This window comes from Lynx rufus, unplaced genomic scaffold, assembly GCF_022079265.1.
Source record: "Lynx rufus isolate CCGP_SWC_20201006 ecotype Redwood Valley unplaced genomic scaffold, mLynRuf1.p SCAF_9, whole genome shotgun sequence".
In the NCBI taxonomy this organism is placed as follows: Eukaryota; Metazoa; Chordata; class Mammalia; order Carnivora; family Felidae; genus Lynx; species Lynx rufus.
This window is the reverse complement of record NW_025814897.1, coordinates 43,342,489-43,355,845: the sequence shown is the minus strand read 5'-3', so window position 1 is coordinate 43,355,845 and position 13,357 is coordinate 43,342,489. Positions and strand designations below refer to the sequence as shown.

The following is a 13,357-nucleotide window of genomic DNA, read 5'->3' as shown; positions in this document are numbered from 1 at the left end:
CCACCCCCTCCCCATCCCCCCAGAGCAGACTGTCCCGGTTTTTACAGGATCAACAGAATGGAAGTTGCCTGCCAATGGGAAGGCTCTGTCTCCTCCCCTCGCAGGAATTCCTCTTTCCCCGGGAAGGCCCCCTGAGGACCCGAGGGGCAACGAGTTGTTTGGGCCTGGTTGGGAGGGTGGAGGCAGTGGCCAGGCTTTGCAGAAAGCCTGCGGGTGGGCGGGCTCTCACCACCTTCCCGGGGTGCTCTCTGTTGGTCTGCAGGCTAGAGGCCCGCTCTGGCCAGCCCCCCAAGCTCGGTCCTCAGGGAGGCATGGCGAAGTCCAGGGGCCGACTCTACCTTTGGATGTGCTTGGCTGTGGTGCTGGCATCTTTCCTGGCAGGATTTATGGTGGGTAAGTACGAGCCCCGTGTCCCCAGAGCCCCGTGTCCCCAGCGCGGGGCTGGCGCTTCTGGCTCTGATGCTGGGGAGGAGACACAGAAAGCCTGGAGGCCCTGGCGGGGCTCCCTGAGCTGTGGCCAGCCCCGCGGAATTCAGCCCAGCTGGAACCCCGGTGGGATGACTTTGACCTTCCTAATAAAGTGCGACTGAAATCCACATTCATTAAAGTTTACAGCGAGTTGAGGATACTGCCAGGAGCTGTTAGGAAAGCAGGTCAGAGCTGTCACTATCTACCTATCCACAGGGATGAAAAGATGCTTTCATTTACAAGCACGCTTAACAAGCCAAAACTAGCAAGGAATGTGGACAGCACTGCAAAAACTGCCCTTCCTTCCTCACTTACTAAATAGATACTGGTGGAATGTTCCTTGTGTGTCAGGCCCTGTGCTACAAACTAGACCACCCCGAGGAGAATGAGAAAGACAGGCCCCGCGCCTTGATACAGAACATGTAGAAAAATAACTTATCTCTCTCTCATATAAAACTAGTTTTAACCCACCCAAAATTACATTGCACAGCAGAATTTGAAGGATTTCTGAATTTAATATGAACATTTTTGTAAAGCCTGCCGTGAACTGTTTCTTATGCAAGCACTATTTTTTGGCTTCTAATGTTCATAAAAGCTAAAAACAATTATGTCTGTATGTAACATGTATATATGTATATATTTCCCCCCCTGTTCCCCACTCCCCACCCCAGGCTGGTTTATTAAGCCTTTCAAAGAAAGCACCACTTCACTGGGCTATCATCAAAGTATGCGGTGGAACCTGGTATCTGAGATGAAAGCTGAAAATATTAAATCATTTCTTCGGTAAGTTTGTCTTGATGTTTATTGCAGAGCGTTTAAAAACGTTTTTTTGCAGAGTGGGAAGTCTATTACAAGTGGTTATATTTACATAGGTAAACTTTGTGTGAAATTACGTGATATCACATTAATTTATGGTAGCTTAAAATGTCCCTTTATTTTTTTTTTTATTTTTAATTTTTTTTTCAACGTTTATTTATTTTTTGGGGGACAGAGAGAGACAGAGCATGAATGGGGGAGGGGCAGAGAGAGAGGGAGACACAGAATGGGAAACAGGCTCCAGGCTCTGAGCCATCAGCCCAGAGCCCGACGCGGGGCTCGAACCCACGGACCGCGAGATCGTGACCTGGCTGAAGTCGGACGCTTAACCGACTGCGCCACCCAGGCGCCCCTAAAATGTCCCTTTAAACCACTCAGCGTACAATGTATTTGAATGTTGTAGGAATGGGTTTTTCTTCCCTAACTTCATCTACAGAAAAAGTATGTGGTTGCTTTATTCTGAGATGTTTCAACTTCATGTAACTTTAGACTGCAGCTGAATGTTATTTCTTCCTCATGCTTAATAAGCAGTTTTAATGAACATCGCATTCTGTCAAGAAGACTTATACAAACTCAGATTTAAAGGAGGCGAGATAAAAGTTGCAGATTCTGTCTGCCACAAATTAAACGTTTGTCCCACGTTGCAAATAGAAGTCAAACGGATGGGACAAAATGAGAGCAAACGATCAGTGTAAATCTACCAGCCTCTAAGCATGGAGAAGAGTGACATTTGGGGGAGTGGTGATGAACTCCTTGAAGGCAGTCACCATGACATTTACGTGTCATTAAACAAATACAAACAAAACCCAGCTTTATTGAAGTATCATTTACATAAAGTGAACTGCATCCTATAAAGCCTAAAATTTGAGAGTATTGACAGATGTGTAATATTCCCAACATACCACTTCTTCAATCGAGATTCAGAAATTTTTACATCATGCAATCTTCACTTTTAGCCCTAGGCAATCACGGATCATTTTTTTTTTTTTTTTAAGTTTATTCTGTGAGAGAGAGAGAGAGAGAGAGTGCATGAGTGGGGAGTGGTAGAGAGAGAGAGAGACAACGCCAATCCTATGAGGGGCTCTAACTCACCGAACCATGAGATCATGACCTGAGCTGAAATCAGGTTCAACGCTTAACCCATGGAGCTACCCAGGTGCCCTCCAGTCACTGATCAGTTTTATGTCACTATGGCTTCTTTGCATTTTCTAGAATTTTATGTAAATGGAATCATACAGTATGCGCTCTTATGTGTGTGCCTGCTTTCATTCAGCATAAATTTTGGAATTCATCCAGGTTGTTGCATGTATCCGTTCATTGCTTTTTACTGCTGAGTAGTATTCCATTGTGTTCATATACTGTAATGTGTAGTTGTTGGACACTTGGGTTGTTTGTAGTTTTTGATTATTATGAACAAAGCTGCTGTAAACATGAGTTTACAAGTATCTGTGTGGACATACATTTTCATTTATCTTAGAATGGCTGTATTGGATGATAAACATGTTTAACTTTTAAAGAACATGCCAAATAGATTTCAAAAATAATTGTAATGTTTTACATTCCTACCTATTATGTGTGAGTGTACCAGCTCTTCCACAACCTGGTCAGTACTTAGGATTGTCATTTTACTTATTTAAAAAAAATTTTTTTTAATGTTTATTTATTTTTGAGAGACACAGCCTGAGTGGGGGAGGGGGAGAGAGAGAGGGAGACACAGAATTTGAAGAAGGCTCCAGGCTCTGAACTGTCAGCGTAGAGCCTGACATGGGGCTCAAACCCAGAACTGTGATCGTGATCTGAGCTGAAATCTGACACTCAACCGACTGAGCCACCCAGGCGCCCCAAATATTGTCATTTTAATTTTAACTATGCTAATATATATGTAGTGGTACCTTATTATGGTTTCAGTTTGCATCTTTCTTATGACTAGTGATGTAAAGCATCATCTCCTATGGTTATTAGACATTTCCATATCTTTTATAAAGTTTCTGCTCACATATTTTCCTATTTTAAGTTGTTTTCTTACTATTGAGTGGTAGGAGTTCTTTATGTATTCTGGGTACAATTCCTTTGTCAGACCTGTACTGTGAATATTTTCTTCTATTGTATGGCTGGCCTTTTTTTGTTCATGGAGGTTTTGAAGGGCAGAAAAGTTTAATATTGGTAAAGTTCAGCTGACCAATTTTTGGTTTTCTGTTTCATACTCTGTGTGCTCTCTAACTTTGCCTATGAGAAGTTGTGAAAATTTTCTTCTATGTTTTCTTTTAGAAGTTTTATAATTTTAGCTTGTATACCTAGGTCAATGGTCTACTTCAAGTTAATTTTTGAGTATGGTATGATGTAAGGGTTGGCAATTTTTTAGATACAAATATTCAGTTATTCCTGCAACATTTGTTGAGAAAAAAAACCTCTATTTCTGCCTTGAATTGCCTTGACATCTTTGTCCAAAATCACTTGACCATATATGTGAGGCTTGGTTTTAGATTAACATTTTCTTCTATTGACCTCTATATCTCAACACTACACAGTGCTGGTTAGTGTAGCTTAATAATATGTCTGAAAATGAGGTAGAGTTAATCCTACAAATTTTTCTTTTTAAAAATTGCCTTGACTATTTTAAGCCATTTGTATTTCCAAGTTAATCTTAGAATCAACCTCTGAATTCCTACAAAAAAAAAAAAAAAACCCTGCTGAAATTATTGAAATTGCATCAACTCAATAGATGAATTTAGAAGAGAAGCGGCATCTTTAAAATACCGAGTCTTTCAGTCTCTTTATTCATTTGTCATAGGAAGGTTCTACAGTTTAACTTTTCACCCACGGAGAGATTTTTTACATTCAGTGTTTCAATATTATGATTAATGTTGCTATTAATATTTGTGTATAGGTTTTACATGATCATAGGTTGTCATTTCTCTTGCATAAATCCCCTTGCTAAGTTGTATGGTAAATATATTTTTAGTTTCAGAAGAATTTGCCTAACTGCTCTTTAGGGTGGCTGTATCATTTTATCTTTTCCATTGACATTATCATTATTTTTAATTTTACCCCTTCTGACAGGTATATAGTGATACCTCATTGTGATTTTAATCTGCAGTTCTCTAAGAGTTAATGGTATTGAATAACTTTTCCCATGTTTATTCATCATTTGTATACTCTCTTCAGTGAAATGTCTATTCATGTCTGAATTTTTTTCTATTAGGATAGGTTTTTTATTGTTGTTGCTGCTGTTCTTTTGTTTTTCTGCTGTTGAGCTTTGAGAATTATTTATATTAAAAAAATTTTTTTTAACATTTATTTTTGAGGGAGAGCATAAGGAGGGTAGGGGCAGAAAAAGAGGGAGACACAGAATCCCAAGCAGGCTCCAGGCTCCGAGCTGTCAGCACAGAGCCCAATGCAGGGCTCGAACCCATGAACCATGAGGCCATGACCTGAGCTGAAGTCAGAGCTTAACTGATTAAGCCACCCAGGCAACCCTAGAATTCTTGGTATTCGGATATTCTACTCTATTATTTGTCTCTTCATGTCTTAACAGAGTCATTTGTAGTTAAGAAGTTTTTAATTAATGAGGTCAAATTTATCAGTTGTTCCTGTTATGGATGATGCATTTAGGTTCATATCTAAGAACTCTTTGACTAACCCTAGATCCCTTTTATCCTCTTTCCCCTGCCCCCAAATTTTATACTTTACATTAAATTTGTGATTCATGTAGGGTTAATTTTTACATAAGATGTAAAGTTTGGCTGAGGTGTATTCTTGTGTCTATGGATGGCCAATTGTTCTAGCACCATTTGTTGAAAGGCTATTCTTCCATTTAATTGCTTTGCACCTTTGTCAAAAATTAGTTGGACTTATTTGAGTGAGTCTATTTTTAGGTTCTCTATTCTCTATTACTTTGTCTACTTTCTGCTAGTACCACATGGTCTTGATTATTGAAGCTATATAATAAGCCCCCGCAATGTGTACAATAACTCTTCCCGCTTTGTTTTTCCAAACAATTGTTTGAGCTATTCTGTATCTTTTTCCCTTTTATAGAAAACATAGAATAAACATACTTCTGTCTGCAAAGGCATTGCTGGGATTTTGATTGTAATTGCACTAATCTTATAGACCAGTTTGGGGTTTTGACATTTTTCCCATGTCCAATCTTCTAATCCATAAACATAGCAAGTCTCTCCAATTATTTAGGTCTTTTTTGATTGCTTTTACCAACATTTTGTAATTTTCTGGATGCAGATCCTAGATCTGTATGGTTAGATTTATATCCAAGGATTTCATTTTCTTCAGAGAAATTTTAAGTCATCTTGTGTTAAATTTCAGTCTCCACATATTTGTTGTTAATATATAGAAACACTGTTGATTTTTATGTTGGCCTTGCCTCATGTGGCCTGTGGAAACCCGTGTGTTTGGAAGTTTTTTGTAGATTCATTGGGATTTTCTGTGTAGACAATTATGCCATCTTTAAATAGGGACAATTGTATTTTTACCATTCCAAACCATACACTTTTTACATGCAGATTTTTACTTGTTTGTTTTGTCCTTATTGTGCTGACTGGAATTCCAGTAGTATGTTGAATAAGAGTGAGAGCAAACGTCTTTTTGTTTCTAGTCTTGGGAAAAGCATTCAGTTTCATAATGAAGTGTGACATTGTCTATACATTTGTTGTAGATGCTCTTTATCAAGTTAAGGAAACTCCCCTCTATTCCAAGATTGCTAGGAGTTTTGTTTTGTTCTTGTTTTTGTTTTATCATGAATGGATGTTGTTACTGTCAAAAGGTTGTTTTCCTGCATCAACCTATATGATCATGATTATTTTTCTTTATCTGGGTTATTCTTTTGCTTTTTTACTGATTTTGGCAGGGTGGGGATCAAGTTATATCAAGAAGGGAGTCACAATCACTAGGAATGTGAAAATGTATATTTTTCCCATTAATTATGTAAATTTTTGCTTTATATATTATGAATTTCATTGATTAGACATATATACCTTAAGATTGTTGTGCTGTTAAGACAGAACTACCCTTTTATCTTTATGAAATATCCTTTCTTATCTTTGGTGATCACTATTTTTAAGTCTGTTTTATTTGGTATAAATATTACTCTGTCAACCTTCTTATGCTTAAATTTACATGCTTCCATCTACTTTTAATCTATCATTTTCTTTAGAATTCAAATGTACCTTCAACAGAAATCATTTAATTGCAACTTGATGTTTAATACATTTTGATAATCTTAATTAAAGTGTGTCCTCTGTAGGCAGCAGATAGTAGCGACTTGCTATTATATTCCTTCTGGTAGTCTTTTGCCCTTTAATTTCAGTATTTAGTCCATTAACATATAATGTAACTATTGATATGGTTAAAACTTAGGTCTACTAATTTATTGTTTTCTGTTTGCTGTGTTTATTTTCCTTTACTTCTCATTTTCTGACCTATTTTTGGTAGTGGGAAGAGTAGTTAAAATTTTATTCCATTTCAATTTATCTTTTGGCTATCCGTCCTTGCATTGGGTTTTTTAGTAGATGCTGTAGTGATTATATCATACATCTATAACTCTTCACTCAATTATTTATTTTATTTTATTTTTTTATTGGAAAGAGAGAGCATGCAAGTGGGTTTCATGCACATCCCAACCTGAGGCTCAATCCCACAAATCTGGGATCATGACCTGAGCCAAAATCAAGAGATGCTCAACCAAACTGAGCCACCCAAGCACCCTACTTCTCTCAATTCTTAGTTATTTTTGGTACAGCTTAACATACAATATGAAAAACTCAGATTTCTATATTTCCATTCACCCTTTCCTCTATCATTCTTTATATTATAGCTGTCAAAAGTAGCATATGTGCACTGCAATATTAACCTTACAAAACAATTATCAATTTTTCTTTGAAAATTATATGTATTGAAATTCATTTAAGAGCTGAGGTGCCTGGGTGGCTCAGGAAGTTGATCATTGGACTCTCGATTTCATCAGGGGTCATGATCCTAGGGTCATGGGATCAAGCTCTGCCTTGGGCTCTACACTGAGATCTGAGCTTAGAGCCTACTTGAGATTCTCTCTTCCTCTTGTGCTCTCTCTGTAAGATAAAAGAGTTAAAATAGTATTTTGTATTTAATTTCCAATGAGCTTCATTTGTTTCTGAAAAATTTTGGTTTTGCTATGATATTTCTACGTAGTCTGTGAAATTTTCTTAAGCGTTTACTGCAATATGAATTCTGGTGATAACAAATATTCTGTAATTTTTTTCTATGTATAAAATCCTTATTTGATCTTAATTCTTGAAGCATACTTTTCCTGAATATAGATTGTTAACATGACCTTGTTTTCTTACTCTTTCATAACTTTAAATGTTTTTCATTGTCTTTTGTCTGGTATTGGCATCCGATGAGAACTTTACAGTCATTTAAATTTTATAACATATGTCATTTTGTCTTTAATTTTGAGCAGTTTTACCATGTGCCTAGTTTTCCTCAAATTTATTCTGTTTATGGCTCTCTGAGATTCTTGGCTTTGTTAACTTCTGTCTTTCACTAATTTAGGAAGGTTTTATTCACTGTTTCTTAAAGTTTTCTGCAGATTCTCTTTTCCCCTTCTGAGACTCCACTTAAACCCTAGAATCAAATAAAGTGTGTGCAGTGTGGTATATTTCCTCCTTATCAATTCTGTGATTTAATGAGGTCATGAAGTTCCATCTTCATCTCTGGGTAAACTAGAGCAAGCTGTAGTAATGAGGAATGAAAACAGCTACATTGTCATCAAATTTGAGCTGATTTATAATTGAGGTGCATTAGAGATTAGGAAGCAAACTCAAAATGTCTGTTGAGGTGCTTGTTTAGAGATAAAGGAAAAGAATCAGGCAGTTAGGATGCATATTGTTTAAAGAGAGACTCAGTCTTTATTTTTCCTGCACTACAATATAAAGGCAAAATGTCTTATCAGTTGAGACAGAATACTTGTATTTAAATTGTGTAAGTTAAAAGATGAGATATAATGTTAATACTATCGAACTCTGCAGCATATTATGAAGTTGCTGAAAAAAGTCACCTAGAAAGATGTCAGAAGCAAAACTTAGTAATATTTTTGACCATTAAAATTTATCTCTATTTTCCTTTAATGTGTAGTATAGCATAAGGTGATTAGTTATGTATAAATAGTTTATATAATTATATTTTTGGAGTTTGCTTTTCTTTCCTTTACATCCAACTGAATACAGAAGTTGCACATGAAGAATGATGACAAGAGTAGAAATAGAGTGAAAAACATTGAATTAGGAACTCAACACTAATGAATGAGAAGTTTTGACAATTTTGACAAGTACCCAGAAGGTGTAGTACGTGGTAACTTTTGGTATGAGCTATAATAGTCGTGTTTTTTTTTTGTTAAGACAAAAAAGGAAAAATATTTGTAAGAGCCAAGGGAGAGTAAAAACTAGTAGCAGATCTTCTAGCCCTGAGATATGTGGGGGCATGTGAAATAAAACAAATTGCAGGTGAGCAGGGTCCTCTGAGGAAACCAGTTACAGCAAGGAAGTCAAGCAAACATTCAGAGAAGGGGCTGAGGATACAAAATTGTTGATCATGGATGTACAGGGTTTATGATCAGTGAAGGAGCCTAGGAGGGAAAGGTGATCAAGATTGGGTTAGCAGTTATAATGTAATAAGAACAGTTTGATTTCTCCCTACCCACTTTCTTGTTGACAGTGTCTGACTGATGACTGTTGAGTGTTCCTCATCCTTCATGTATTCAGTAAGGGTTACTTCCTTCCAGCTCAGGAATCTCTTGATTCGTCCATAATCCAATTATTAAAACTCTTCCCTTTGGCAGTGATTCGTTTAAGAGGTATATACCCTATTATGATGAAACGAAAAGAATGTTTAGCTGGATCTTCTACAAAAAGTTTTCCTCTGTTAAAAGAAACACAGAAGAGGAAATAGATATTCCTGTTTATACTTGTTTCTCCTGAGCATTACAGTATAAATATTTTATGCCTGGAACTGTACCCATCTTGGGGACCATAAGGAGAAATTTTTAAATAAACTAAAGGATGTTACACACTGCTGCTCTTTTTGTTTTGTTTTACTTTTGCACTTCGGTATTTCATTTCAGTGAATTCTTTAAAAGATGGATAGCAGAAGTTGATGGCCAACCCTCCATCTTAATTTAAGGAAATACATTTTGTTCTTAGTTATAATGATATTATCTGCTCAATGTAGAAAATAAAACAATAATAAATTATATAAAGTAGAAATTAAATATCTTGAGCCTCACTGTTTTCATACATATAAAATAACTTCTTTCAAATAAAGAAAAAAATAAAATTGCTTCCTTCTATAAACACAATAATGCTTTTTAAAACATATTGTAAGATGTTAAATGTCTGTAACCTGTAGTTTTCATTTAATGATAAAGGGAAAGCTTCACAGAGGGGAAGATGCTGGAGGAGTCCTAATGGATGATGAGTAGTTTGCAAGTGGGAAAGGGGAATAAAAGAAGTGGTGACAGAGGGAGATTCAGGTAGATGGGACAGTATTTATGTCTGAGAGAAGATCTTGTGCAAAGGGAACAGGTGGTCACTGCAGAAGGAAAATGAGTCTACCAAATGCTGCATGGTGGAGAGGGATGGGAAATGGAAAGGAGAAGGGTGAATCAGATGAAAAAGGACCCAATACGCCATGTTTGAGTGTGATAATGGAGAGTGCAGGGAGCCATACAAAGAGTTCAAGTAGTTAAATAATATGAATGATTTCAAATTATCACTATTTCTCAAAGTCAGACGACTATGACTTTCATATTTATTTAATGTTTTTTATTTTTGAAAGAGAGTACACGTGTTTGAGTGGGGGAGGGGCAGTGAGCGGGGAAGACCCAGAATCCAAAGCAGGCTCCAGTCTATGAACTGTCACCACAGAACCTGATGCAGGGCTCGAGCCCACAAACCGTGAGATCATGAACTGAGCCCAAGTTGGACACTTAACTGACTGAGCCACCCAGGAGTCCCATGATTTTCATATTTTAGCCCCAGCATTTAATGGCTATGAAATTGTGAGCAAGTTATTTGCCCTCTCAGCTTCCTCATTTGCAAAATGAGGACAGTGAAAGAAGGGTTGTGAAGATTCAATGAGGTAACTCAGGTGAAAGTACCTGGTCACATGCCTGACATATAGTAAGTTTTCTGTAAATATCAACTTTCCTTTACTGCCTATATTTTTTGTTGTTGTTTGGTTGTCGTATGGTTGACTAAAAAGCCGATTTACAAAAGCATTATTATTTTACTGAAACTTTTAAAAATATGGTTTACACTCATGTAAAGTGAACTGATATAAAAACTACTTTTATGAGGCTACTTAAATGCTACAACCCATTTACCCTCAGAACCAAGAGAACATTGCCAAATTCACTTCAACAACCTGTATTGTATTATTGCTGGATAACAGGCAGGAACTAAGCAGTAGGCAATATAAAAATAAAAATGCATGGACTTTAACTTCAATAAAATCAATAAACAACTGAATAAATATGACAAGACTCTAGTAGAAGTATATGTTAGACTGCCCAGTTGGTCTCTGGAAAATATTATGAACTCCCCTTCCCCCAAAATGTCCTCTACTGATGATCAGCAAGAAGAAGCACCACTGGTATAGAGGCATGACCTTCCAAGGTGCCTTCTTATAGCTGCATACATGTATTTACCATGGAATATGTTCTTTTCTGGGGAAGTATTATGAGAAAATTATAGTGACACACAAATAGTTTTTATTGGCATACCTAGAAATTGGTATCACTACCTGTTTTTTTTTTTTAAATCTCTGATGTAGAAATAATTTAGTATGTAAATGATGAGTGATACCTCTAGAACAGTCCTTAGCACATTGTCTGAATATAGATTTAACACCCACTTGTATTTTATTTTCATTGTAGTTCTTTTACAAAGCTCCCTCATCTGGCAGGAACAGAACAAAATTTACTTCTTGCCAAGAAAATCCAAACCCAGTGGAAGAAATTTGGACTGGATTCAGCCGAGTTGGTTCATTATGATGTTCTCCTATCCTACCCTAATGAGACAAATGCCAACTATATATCAATCATAGATGAACATGGAATTGAGGTGATGTGGAATTGCTGGTACTTGCTGTATTTTATGACCCCACTTGTTTATGTGAATTGGGATGTAGGGTCAAGTAAAAATAGAAATTTGTTAATAGTGCAGTGGAACTCATATTTCTTAGAAAAGTTGATAGGTACAAACTAATTATTCAGTGTCTACTGTATGTTAGGCACGGTGCTAAGTCTTGAAGCCAGAATGAAGTCTAGGAACATGGTCTCTTTGCTTTAAGTAAGGTATGGCAGACGTTGGAACACATCATTTTAAGTTAATACGGTAAGTGTTAGGAAGAGTATGGTTTCGGTTCTTTACACAGAAAAGGTTCACTTAGCCAGACACGGACTTAGAGAAGGCTTTCTGAAAGCAGGCCTCCATGATATGTGAGTTATGAAAGATCCGAAGGGGTTAACCACATGAAAAATCAAAGTAAAAGAATTCTAGGCAGAAGAGAAAATTAAGGCAAAGGTTTGGAGACCTATACTAGCTTAGTATTATTGAGGAACTTAAAATTTTTCTGTATTTCAAAAATGTAAAGTACGAAGTGGGCCACTGTAAGAGATAAACCAGGATAAATGTTTTGGGAACAGGTCATAAAAGGGCTTATACATTGTCGTAAGAGGCTTAGAATTCAACTTCAGTCAGTGAATACCATTTGCAAGTCCTAAGCAATGGAAGGATGTGACTAGAGAGGCATCTTTTAGATAGTTTAGGCTGTCTTCAGATTAGACCTTGACTAGGCAAGAAATTCAAATTGGAGTCTTAAGTTAATAGTCCAGGTGAAAAATGATGATTCCCTGAATCAGGATGTTAGCAGGAATGAGGAAGAGGGATGATCTAAGAAACAGTTAGAAAGCAATATTAGTAGGAATTGATTAGTGATTGACTGGAGGCAGGAGATGAAGACAGAGTTCAGGGTGACTCCTAGTGTTGGGAATGGGTTGCTGGCTACTGATGCTGCTGGTAATCGCAGGGAATGCCAAACCAGAAGTCGGCCTGGGGTGAGAGATAATAAATTCAAACTTTGACATACTGAGTTTGGACATCCAATCTGAAATAACCATCTGGCCCTTAAAAATACAAGTCTGGAAATATGGGTATTATAAGTATATTGGTTAAGGTTAAAACTTTGAGAGTCAATGAAATCTTACGGGAAGGGAGTATAAAATGAGGCAGACAGTGGACTGGGGATAAAACACAGAAAATATTATTTACATGGAATTGAAAGAAAAGGAGTCACTGGAAAAGGAGGAGGAGAACCATGGGGATGCCACCTTCAAAGCCCTGTTTTTATATAGGAATTTCTAGTCACCTGAGATGACATTAATTTGCAGAGTTGCTACTATTTTGAAGGCGATAATAATGATAAAGCTCTTTTTCATTGTTGCCAGTAGAATTTACCTGTTTAATTATTGAATCTAGTTTCGGAATGCTTAATCTTGTTAGTGGGGAAAATCTGGAATATTTCTCTCCAACTTTATGTGTTTCGATTCTCACTAGATTTTCAATACATCATACCTTGAGCCACCACCAGATGGATATGAGAATGTTACAAACATTGTTCCACCATATAATGCTTTCTCAGCCCAAGGCATGCCAGAGGTAAAATAAGACTTTTTTTTTTTTTTTTTTTTTTTTTTTTTTTTTTACTAAACTCTTTAAACCTCCCTTTGTTATTTAAAGCCTATGTTGAGGACTAAAACTAAGGAGAAAAGGCGAATCATACATGATCCATACTTTGAGATTCAGTGCTATGAGCACCCTGTGTAAAAATAGTTTAAGAAAAAGAAAAAAAAAGAGAAATACATAAAAATCAGAGCCTGATGAAGTGGATGCCACTCTGAAATGACAAGCTACTGAACATATCTTTAATTCAGTAATGTCAGTAGATGTTTTTTACAAGCTTTTTTCCTTTGTTCATAGTCTTTGTCATAGATTTATAGATTACACCACAGAAGTTATTAACTTAA

The 13,357-nt window shown here is 36.7% G+C and overlaps 1 protein-coding gene across 2 annotated transcripts in view; it reads left to right on the top strand.

The window, feature by feature from the left end:
• Positions 1-296: 296 nt before the first annotated feature.
• Positions 297-13,357, top strand: part of NAALAD2 (N-acetylated alpha-linked acidic dipeptidase 2) — a 60,852-nt gene continuing 47,791 nt past the window's right edge. The window contains exons 1-4 of one of the 2 annotated variants that reach the window (XM_047071112.1): positions 297-393; positions 1,140-1,251; positions 11,207-11,393; positions 12,888-12,989. In XM_047071112.1, the coding sequence (XP_046927068.1) occupies positions 312-393; positions 1,140-1,251; positions 11,207-11,393; positions 12,888-12,989 (483 nt within the window). In that variant the 5' untranslated portion in view covers positions 297-311. The remainder of the gene's footprint in view (positions 394-1,139; positions 1,252-11,206; positions 11,394-12,887; positions 12,990-13,357) is intronic. The other variant, XM_047071113.1, reaches the window with a different exon arrangement.